Source organism: Telmatherina bonti, assembly GCF_933228915.1.
Source record: "Telmatherina bonti genome assembly, chromosome: 10".
Classification (NCBI taxonomy): Eukaryota; Metazoa; Chordata; class Actinopteri; order Atheriniformes; family Telmatherinidae; genus Telmatherina; species Telmatherina bonti.
The window spans coordinates 21,450,954-21,461,764 of record NC_136628.1 but is presented as its reverse complement, the minus strand read 5'-3'; the positions used below and the strand labels follow the sequence as shown (position 1 = coordinate 21,461,764).

Below are 10,811 nucleotides of genomic sequence, written 5' to 3'. Positions count from 1 at the left end.
GAAATTGGCAGCTCTGGTCTTTGATGTCATAATGGCTGGTGAAAGCATGGCTGATGGATTATGTTATGTTATGTTCAACAATTGCAGTTTAATAAACACATCAATAAACATGAAGAGGAGGGAGCCAAAATTTATGCAGAATTTTAAAAGAATGCTCATGTTAGAAGTGTAAACATCTTTGTTTCTTAATTAGATGCCCCCCCCCCCCCCCCCCCCCCCCCCCCCCTTTTTTTTTAAAAATCAGCAATGTATTAGGAAAACAACCTGGTGTGAAATATGAATTCAGCTTATAAAGCTTTAAATTGATTTCTTTTTGAGACGTGTGTAGACTTAGTAGTAATTTAGGTGCTTTTTAAGGCTTTGCTGTCATTGCAGTCATCATATTTTAAAAGTCTTATCGAGTTTGGGAAATTCATGAAATGCAGTTAGTTACACAACAGTCACACAACATCAGAAAACTAATTTTTAAATCAATTCTTGGGGTGAAATTATGGAACAGCCTCAACCTGAAACAATGTCCAAACATGCACTAGTTTAAAGAGAGGGGATTATGATTATAAAGACTTATTTCTATTTATTACTCATCTTTGATAGCCATTTAACATCTTGTATTCACCTGAATAAAAAAAAGAATATGTCAGCACACTTTGACAAAGACTATCAGATAAGCGGTTGCCATTATTTTAAATTTTAAGATATCTTGACAATTCCTGTTACAATGATTACATGTTAGTGCAGTGGTTGCCAAACTTTTTTCTGCAGGGCCCCCTTTTCATCACCAACAACAATGTCAAGGCTCCCCTCATGTCACATGAATCAAGGAAAAACATACTAAGTGTGTCATTAGTTTGGTGGCTGTATTGTAGTTCACTATAGTTGAAACCACATCAGTGTCAGTATTATTTTCTATTTTTCTGCTTTAGTGTGAAAAGTTTTAATCCAGAAATCTCTGCAAACCACATCAGGTGAGCCAAGTTTTCAATGAGACAGATGCTGCTTCAGTAAAGCAACTCATTTGATAGTTGGCTTTTTTTATTCTAAAATAACCTACAGGCTTTTCTGTGTTCAGGATGAAAATTCTCCAAGTGGTGTTGTAACTTGTTTGGTATCATACTTCATAATATTAGATGCAAATATTTTGAAACATGCAAAAGAATGGTCTCTTCATTATCCATAATTGATTATTACTTTTCCTAGACTGTTGTCAAGCAGGAGCAGATAAGCTCCATCCTATTTTATTCTTGTTTTGTTTTTGTTTTGTTTTGTTTTTTTTGTTTTTTTTAATACTTAAAGTTATTCATCATTCATCATTGGTACTTTTACAAATTTGTCCAGTGCCAAAACTCCCAAGTATTATTTAGCCTTGCTATTTTTTCATATTCATTCATTACTGAGACAACTCAACTGCTATTATAGCAGATGTTAATTTTAGGGTGGCACGAAGCTGCTCCTATGGTAAACAAATATACAGGTCGTTTGTTCATGTTTGTGATTTTACCATTACCTTATACATTAGCCTGAAAGCTACCAGGACTAGGTTATAAATACTGCCATTGGTCAAGAATAAAAACAAATAAATAAAGTTTTAGATTTCTGTGGTTTTGAACATTTATAGAGTCATTTGGGAATAAAAAAATAAAAAAAATATTACTAAAACATTACTTTAGTAGGGCTATTTTTAGATACTTAATTAAAAAGAATGCTAAAAAATACTTAAAGACAAATTAGTCATTTTTTCCAAGGCTAAGAACTATAGCAAAGTCAGTCAGCATATGCTTAATTAGTTCAAAATATACAAGCCAACTATTTATAAAATAGAGGAGAAGTGTTGTTGTAGGGATCCAGGAACTGATGCACAACGATGTGCAGGGTGTGCAGGGTGTACATTTTTTTTCTTTGGTTCTTATTTCATGAGTGCAACCTTAATTATCTCAAAATCTTTCCTATTCAGAGAAATTATGTCCACAAGAACAGAATAATTATGTCTACAAACCAACACATCAATAAAGCTCACAAAATGGAAATTAACATGAAAAAAACACCAACAAAACAGCACATTAAAATATATAATTTGCTGGGCAAAAATAACAAAAACAAGATGCAGTTAGTTGCCATGAAACCTAATAAGACCTAGTTTTAAATCAGTGATTTGGTTAATTGATGCTGTCTTTAGACAAACAAAATATCTCCGAACTCTTAAAAAAGAACTTTTGCCGGTATCGATCTTTCTTATGCAACTAGATGTGAAATGTGACATGCAGACGGAGATTCTGATTACCTAATATAAACTCATAGTTCAAAACTGATTCCAGTGCTGTGGAAATTCCATTATCACAACTAAATCAGATTTTCAAAGCTGTTCATTATTCATACCACTTATGGCTCACATTTATTCCTCACATTTTTGTTTCTGTAAACATATTAGTTTCTTGGGGCCATTACCATTGAGTGTCAAGCTATGGGACTCCTCTTTGCCAGGAGCTGGAGTATCCCAGATTTTGTGCCTGTGAGAATTCCAGGATTTTGAAAAATTGTGTTTTAATTAAAGCACGCCCACTGAGAAAAATAGGAATGATTACTGTAAGAACATATTGTGATTTATAGCTTGACACACAATGAGCTTATTATGCTCCAAAAACGTAAATCTCAGTTGTGCTGTATGCACAAACATGAGTGTGGGAATTTGAAAAGAAGCAGCTCAAAAAGGCTCTTTTTGCTCACAGTACAAAAGAAGATATTGTAAAGAGTCTTGCTAAAACACCGTGCATGTATACTTAGCTTGAATCTGATTATTAATGTCGCTGCTTACCTGCGTCATTGTTTAAATCATCCCTTGACAGGCAAATCTTAATAAATTTGATTTAGTATTCAGTTATTGGAACACAAATTGTAGCATATACTACCAAGAAGCATTGATAGATAAATAATCTGTACATTCTGATACATAGATGTAAAAAATCTGGCAACATCAAGAACAATTACTGTTGGAAACAACTAAATGATTGCACATTAAAGAAGAATGAACAAAAACTAAAATAAATCCATACAATAAATTGTGAAATTAAAAACCAGATAATATTTTACATTGAGGGCCACAAATTTGGCTTAGTTACTCAGTAACTAATACAGAATTAATTAGGGACTTATGATTCACTAATAATTACCTAAAGTTTGCATTCTTGTAAAACCAGATGGCGTGGCTAATGACTGCTGAATGATTTCTTAATGGTCAGTTAGTCACAGAATTACTGAAATCTTAATCAGGGACTAATGAATCATTAATCATTATCTAGATAATGACTATTTAATTATTCCTAAATGATGAGTTTCTTATCTCTTTTCAGATGAGTGCTTCAGATGAACCAGCTGGACAACAGTACCAAATCTGTAACAACTCTTTTTTTTACTATTTGCTTTAAGATTAATCTTGATCAAGAGTAGTTGTGCAGCACTAAAGTGAAAACTCATGATGAGTTCCTAAAGAGGAACTAATGATTAATTTATCATTAACTTACCCGGGGTTAACCTTTTTGTGGCCCCTGAACTGAAGTGATAACTTAAAATAAATACTTATGGCAATAAGCCCCAAACCTGTTGGTGTACACCAGCAGTGAGGGGTGTCCTACAGGACCTTTTTCGGTCTGTGGTACTGTGGTATGCAGCTGATGGGCATTGGCAGGCTAAGCAGAATAAGGCTTCTGTGGTTGTTGAGGCAACCACATAAGAGAAGACTGGAGACGCACGGAGAATAACATCAAGACAGCTTTGAGGAGGCTCTGCTCCAACATCCAGCAGCTAAGGAGGGGAAGCAGTGCTCCATCAACACTGTGTTCAGTGTGGATGGGAGGCTGAAGACCTCAACTTGGGACGTTGCAGGTCAGTGGAAAGAATACTTCCGCAATCCCACCAACGGGTTCTTGCAGGAAGCAGAGCTGGCAAAATCAGTGGCTGAGGTTGCTAAGGTGGTTAAAAAGCTCTTTGGTAAGACTCAGAGTGGACAAGATCCACCAAGAGTTCCTTAAGGCTCTGGATACCGTAGGCTGTCCTGGTTGACTTGCCTTCTCAACATTATGTGAACATGGGGACAAATCCAAGACAAGGTCCTCATCTGGAAAATGGTAGCGTGTCTAGGTCTGGAATGAAGTCTACCACCCAGAGAGTTCAAGTATCTTGGGTTCTTGTTCACAAGTGACGGTAAGATGGAGCGTGAGAGCAACAGGTGGGGTGTCTGCAGTGATGCAGAATCTGCATCTGTGCTAAACTGAAAGGCAAAGTTCTCGATTTACTGGTTGGTCCATGTTCCTACTTTGCTTATGGTCACAAGCTGTGAGTCAGGATTGAAAGAACGAAATCACATTCATGCACCTTGTAGTGGTTCCAGAGGAGGGAACTGAAGGTTTGAATTAAGTTAAGTAGAATTTTGTGGGGAATAACTTTCTATAGTTTGGTTTACACTGCAGGGTGGCTGGGCTCAGAGATAGGGAGTGAAGCTCAGTCATCCAAGAGGGGTTCAGAGTGGTGCCGCTGCTCCTCGGCAATCAAAAGGACCCAGATGAGGTGGCTTGGGCATTTGGTCAGGATACCTCCTTGCCTCCCTGGGGAGGTGCTCCAGGCACTTTCATGCTGGATGAAACCCTTTGGAAGACCCAGAACACATTAGATGGATCATATCTCTCAGCTGGTCTGGGAGGGCTGTGGCTCAACACAAAGATTATACTTGAGCCCAAACATGATCTTTGTTTGTTTGTTTGCTTTTTAATCTGAAAAAATTACAAATACCACAATCAGATACACTATCAGTCAAAAGTTTGGACACACTTTCTTATTGTATCCAATGGAAAACTGTGTCCACATTTTTTACTGGTAGTAGCCCAGCACTCCTTCTTGATCTTTTTCACACTGCAACAGTGATGTAATTTAAGTTCCTCTATGGTGGATTATGCTAATTTCTACCTTCCAAGGATTAATTTGAAAAATTTTCTAAATTCTACAACAGTCTGAACAGAAATTCGTGAAATGGTCACAAAACTCTCGGCCACAGATTTTGTAGATAATATTCACAAGGAGGTAATCTAGGGTTTGCCCTTTGTCAAAAGTATTTATTAAATTTTTTCTGATTCCTACACATTTTAAATTATTCTACACAATAAAATGTATTGTAAGAATTTCACAATTTACCTTGAAGTATTATTAACCTCAGAGATAGGTTGTCATTGATTTGAGATACAGGAGATACAGGTGTGGTCCTCCTATCTAAACATGAACATTTGAAACGTCTAATAGTTCTTTTGCCTCATCCTGCTAACAAAGCAGAGATCATAAGAATGCATTGCTGGATGTCATTAACCGCTTCAGAAAACCTCCCTTACTGACTTGCCAGCTCCTGTTGTAGTCCTGTTGACAATGGTTGCATCATTTTTGTATGTCCCCACCTTCAACTCACTGAAGATCTGCAGCCAGCATTGTTGCTCATCTCAAACACCCTTAACACCTAACAACATCAGAGGCCATAACAAATAAACCATTCAATCTTACAGACAGCTACTGAATAACCAGATAAGCTGTTATAAGAGGCTGTAACTGGATGTTTAAATTCTAAAATGGTGTACAGGAAGAACCTCAACAGGCTAAGATGAAGCTATGAAAGGTACCATTCAAACCAAACGAAGAGCAAGCTGGCAAGATAACATGATTTAGACCATATTGACAGGCTGCTAATCACTGCCAGTGTTTGTACTGCTGACAGCATGCATAAAGTTTGTTTTGATGCCAAACAAGCGGCAACCAGAAGCACTTCAAGGAATTACAGCAGGAGGGCATATTGCCTCTGTGATGTGAGAGTGAGGGGGAGGTGTGAAAACAAGATATGGCAAAAGCCATCTACCAAAAAAAAAACAAAAAAAAAACCTTTCTACTGGACGACTGGCAGGCTCTAGGCAGAAACGAACATGACTCAATCTTTATCTTGAATGCCAGCAGCTAAATTACTATACAGCTCAAAGAAAATGTGCAAATGTGTGTGTGCTTGTGTATGTGTGTGTGAGTGTGGTCCTGCGCAGTAAAGTGTACAGATGGATGACTCATCCACCAATCATGTGACTCATCAATCACTGCAGTTACCATTTCCCTCCCTCCTTCTGAATTTTTCCATTCTTCAGTTTTTTTTTTTCTCCTGTTTTCATCTGTATTCATTCTGGTTTTTGGTCCTCATTTTGATTGGTTGAGAACATAATAAAACTCCCTCTGTAGGATTGTTCTTTGTCTACATATTGATCTGTTTGTGACATATATGACTTGTGCTGTCACTAAGCTTCATTTGCTGTCTTTTGTGCATTTGGATTTGTTTTGTTGTAGAAGAATCAAGCCGTCTTGCTGCTGCATAAATACAAGATAGCAAAAAGCCATTAAAAAACTGAACTTTAATAAAATAATTGCTTTTATTTTTTTATCATATAGCAAAACTAGTAATCATCATGCTGTTATTTACACATTGCACAGGCATATTTATTTCACACTGTACATCTTACAATGCTAAAGGTGACATCAACAACAACACTCTCCTTTTACAAGACAGATGGCTTCACTGTGGACACAGTGGCCCTCTTCCTTTGAGATTTTTTTTTTTATTTTTTATGTTCACAGCTTATTCAGAGAAAACAACCATTTTGAATTCTCCATACTGTTTTATTTTTTTTTTCCTTTTTTTTTGTTCTTTTTTTTTTGTTCATTTTTTATGATGCAAGTAGAAAGACGTGCATTTAACGGTTTAAGCACAATCCCTGACTCCCCAGCCTGAAGCTTTTCCATGAATTTCTTCTGAAAAATGAAAAAAATGCTTGTATCCTCTTGGTGAAAATCTGTTTTGCAAAGGCTGCAGAACACTTACTGTGATTTCAAGTATTCTTTTTTTTTTTCTTTTAAACAAAAGTAAAAAGTAGAGAAATAATGCAAAAAACGTGACTGAACAGCCCAGAGTGGGGGATGGGGGGGAACAGGGAAATTGATGAGAAAACTGAATTTTAGGTAAACAATGACAAGGATTATGATGATACGTTTTGTGTTGGATCTGCCATATATGTATTGATACAATAACATGCGGATCCCAAAATGATTGAAAACCCTTGGTCCGCCAGGTTGGAAGTGTTTAGTGTTTAAGTTTGTGCTTTTGGAGCCCACAGGGTTTCTACATCGGGACCACTTGTGATGATCAAATTATGCGCAAAGTGATATTTCTCTTATAGAACCATGGTGCTTGTAAGGCAAAAATCTGAATCTTGAGTTTGAAAAACAAAAATGTGTGTATTAAAATTGCAGCTGTTTAAAGTTAATCCAATTTGGCATAAGAAAGGCATCTACACACATCAAATACAACAAAAATATACTGTCAACATTTGACAATAGCCGTGTTCACTGTTTTGTATAGCTAAGAAGTCAATGAACTGCTTTAGTTTTGTAAAATGATATACAGAATATAAAACAAAAGATACAAAGTGATTTTATAAACACAGTTGTCATACAGTGTATACATCTGCTTGTCAATGTAAAAAAAAAATGTAAAAGAAAAGAAAGACGAAACTATGACATAATGTGGGTGTGCTGATATGCATGCATGCCTCTGTGCATATGTATGTTTATCTGTGTGTATGTGCATGTGTGTCTTCTATAATTCTCTGGATGTACAGAAGAATCAGAGATCAACCTGAATGGAGGCAGACATACACAATGGTATGTTCTGTTCAAAATGTAAACTGAGCAAGAGGCAAAACATGGTTACAGGGAGCTTTACAGTGGGAGGGAGCTTTACAGTGGGACCCTTCATTCTCTCCCTGTCTGAGAAAAATCAACAAAATTACAGTGAATAACAACAGAAATCTAACACTTTACTCATCAGACCTTAAATTTCCATCAGGCTCAAAACACATCTCTTCTGAGTCTTTATTTTCCACTGCTTTAGCCTCTCTGCAGCTACTTTAAATCTACCCCAGCTCATTCAGTCCTTCTGATCTTATAATGTCCAAAGACGTCTTTCAATACATTCTGCGCTTCATGTAGATCCTCTCAATAAAGTTTTCCAGCTCCTCCTCACTGTCCAGCTGAGGCACCAGCCCATCTTCCTCATAGTCATCTCCCGGTGTGCCTTGTGGATAGTAGAAAGGGGGCTGCCTTCCTCTCCTGGGTGTGATTATTGGTTTAGGAGGGGGTAGTTGTTGGTAGGTCCGTGGGTGAGGAAGAATATAGTTAGAGATATAAGGGGTGAGAGGCAAGCGAGGGGGTGGCTGTTGCCTCCAGCCCTGACCACGGTTCTTACTTCCACCCCTGTGCCTTCGCTTTGGGGCCTGGAGGTCAAGTTCCTGGGGGCTGAAGGGCTGGTCTCTGGAGGGTGAGGGCTTGCCATAATACTGCTTAGGATAGGGGAAGTAAACGGGATAGTAGGCTCGATATGGCTTTTGGTAGTATGGATAGGAAGGAAAAGCTAAAAAGTGCTTCTGGGGTTTGTACCAGTAGTCAAGCTGCTTCTGAGGCTTATACCAATAGTCCTGCTTGTATGACTTGATTTTGTCTTTGTGCCATTTCTTGTTGGATTTGTTGTACTTATAAGGGGCTTTCTTGGGGTTTTTTGAGGCTGTGTAGTGGTAAATAGGTGGGCCAGCCAGTGGAGGGGGCACCAGAGGTCTAAACCGTGGGGCAACAGGGTTGCTGTTAATTGGCAGCTGTTGAAGCTCTTTTCTTTTCTTCTTTTTTTCCTCCACATCACTTATAATTTCGATCACATCATCTGCAGGCAGGTGCAGCTTGCTGCTGATTTCAATCAGCCTGTCAATCATTTGTTGGTCCAGGTCATCTTCATCAGGGAGGACTTCCTCTGATCGCTTGTCCTCTGCGGTGTTGCTGCTTTTCTGCCGAGGTTTCAGGTAGGATTGTTGCTTCTTTCCCATGTACTGCAACACCATGTCAGAAGCTATGTCTGCTAGCCTCTGCTCTTCCTCTCTAGCTCGCTCTGCCTCCTCCTGCTGCCGGAGAACTTCCTGCTTCTCTGCACGCGCCCTCGCCTCCTCCTCCATATGGGTGAGGCTCTCTTCTTCTTCCTCAACCTCCTCCTCTAGCTCTTCTCCTTCATTCTCAAAGTCATCCATAAAGTTTCCACCCTTTATTGGTCTGTTGCGAGACTGGTTCTCCTGCCAGTGCTGTTTCTTTCCAGCTCGCGCTAGCTGAGTGTTGTATGCCTTGTAGCCCTTCAGAGGAGGCAGGATCTCATTGTCTTGGAGACCCAAGTCAATGTTTTGGAAGTAGCCTCTAATTTTACGCTGTAAAAAGGGATCGCCTCCCAGTAAGATGGAACCAGATTTAACATTGTGGAGGGCACTTTCTAAATCATTTTCCTCCTCTTGTCCTTCTTCTTCCTCTTTCCTTCCTTCCTTGCTTACATTATCAGAACCCTCATCCTCCGTAGACCACCTTCGATCCTCCTTTGGCTTTGTTTTATCATCCTCCTCCTTTTCATTCAAGTCATCCCTCTGAGCAGCTGTCAAATGGCCTAAAATTAGCTTTTCAATAGCCTTATCAGCCCCTTGCGCGTCCTGGTCCTCCTCCACCCCCCTCTCTCCCTCTGTCTGCTCTGCTCTCCTTATCTTGCCACCCTCCAAGCCTTCAATGGAAGGTTGCATCTGACTCTGATCCTCTTCCCAGTCTCTGTTTCTGCTTGCCTGATTTTCACTTTCCCCTGTGTGATCCAGGGACTCCAAAAGAATGGCGAGCACCTGTGCAGGGTCCGTCATTTTCTCTAATTGATTATCTTGACCCAGGCTCCGACTCTGGTCTACCGACACGTTGTCAGACCCGGTAAGACTCTGAGGTGGGGGCAAGCGAAAGGGGGCAAGGCTGTCCTCTTTACCATCCGTCCGGGTGTGCCCCTCCACCCCTCCCTCCCCTCCCTCACCCCAGGCAGGGGCAGTGTCAGCTAGACGTGGAGTGACAATGAGCAGGACCAATAGGATGAGGTGGGCTGTGGAAGAGGCGTGATGACAGGTCATGACCATGCAGAACTGGCAGGAGGTGGGTTAAGCACCTGAAGAAGAAGAAAAGGAGGCAAAGAGAAGGGAAGAAGAGACACATGAGAAAAATCTTCAAATGTCATCTGTTGCAGGATTTTTTTTCCCTGAAAGATTATTTGAGTGATTTTTAGCTTTTTTGTTTATTTGTGGAGACTGTACAGATGCACAGCAGTAACATATATAACATAGACTCAGAGATGCAGAACAGAAAGCTAGTCCCACATTTAAACTGGGATCAGGGTAACCGATTTTTAATACAAAACCATTTTATCTTTTCAAAGTGAGATTATAATGACAAAAATCATTATTATTGCAAACATATTTTTTTTGTGTTTGATTGTATTTTGTGAACGTCAAGACAAGCAGTAATGGATCACGACAAGAACAAAAATGTTCTGTTTTTATCATTTTTTCCCCCAGAAAATCTGTCCTTAGTTTTTTGTTTTTTTTAAAATTATGTATCAATGACATTATTTGGCGTTGCTCAGAGACAGAAAAATGTGGAGACGTGCACATGAAGGTTGATTGCAGACCAGCCACAATTCGTTGGAATTAATGAGTTAAAATTATTTTGTGAGGAAGACAATCATTCATGTAAATCATTTTCGCTTTCAACCTAAAGCCTGGCCATTTTTTCTCTGTCGAACCGCGCGCTGACCCAGTCATTATCTTTACAGGGCGCGGATATATTAATTAAGAATGACTGGTGCTCTGGTGTATTTGATCAACATCCTGATTTTACTAGATTGTTCAATAATA

General features: G+C 39.1%; 1 protein-coding gene across 1 annotated transcript; it reads right to left on the bottom strand.

Moving 5' to 3' along the window:
• Positions 1-8,027: 8,027 nt before the first annotated feature.
• On the bottom strand, positions 8,028-10,037 carry LOC306761065 (uncharacterized protein; the record flags this gene model as incomplete). The annotated part of the gene is made up of 1 exon (XM_079247153.1): positions 8,028-10,037. One exon carries the CDS (start codon positions 10,035-10,037, stop codon positions 8,028-8,030), a length of 2,010 nt encoding a protein of 669 aa, XP_079103279.1.
• Positions 10,038-10,811: the final 774 nt, after the last annotated feature.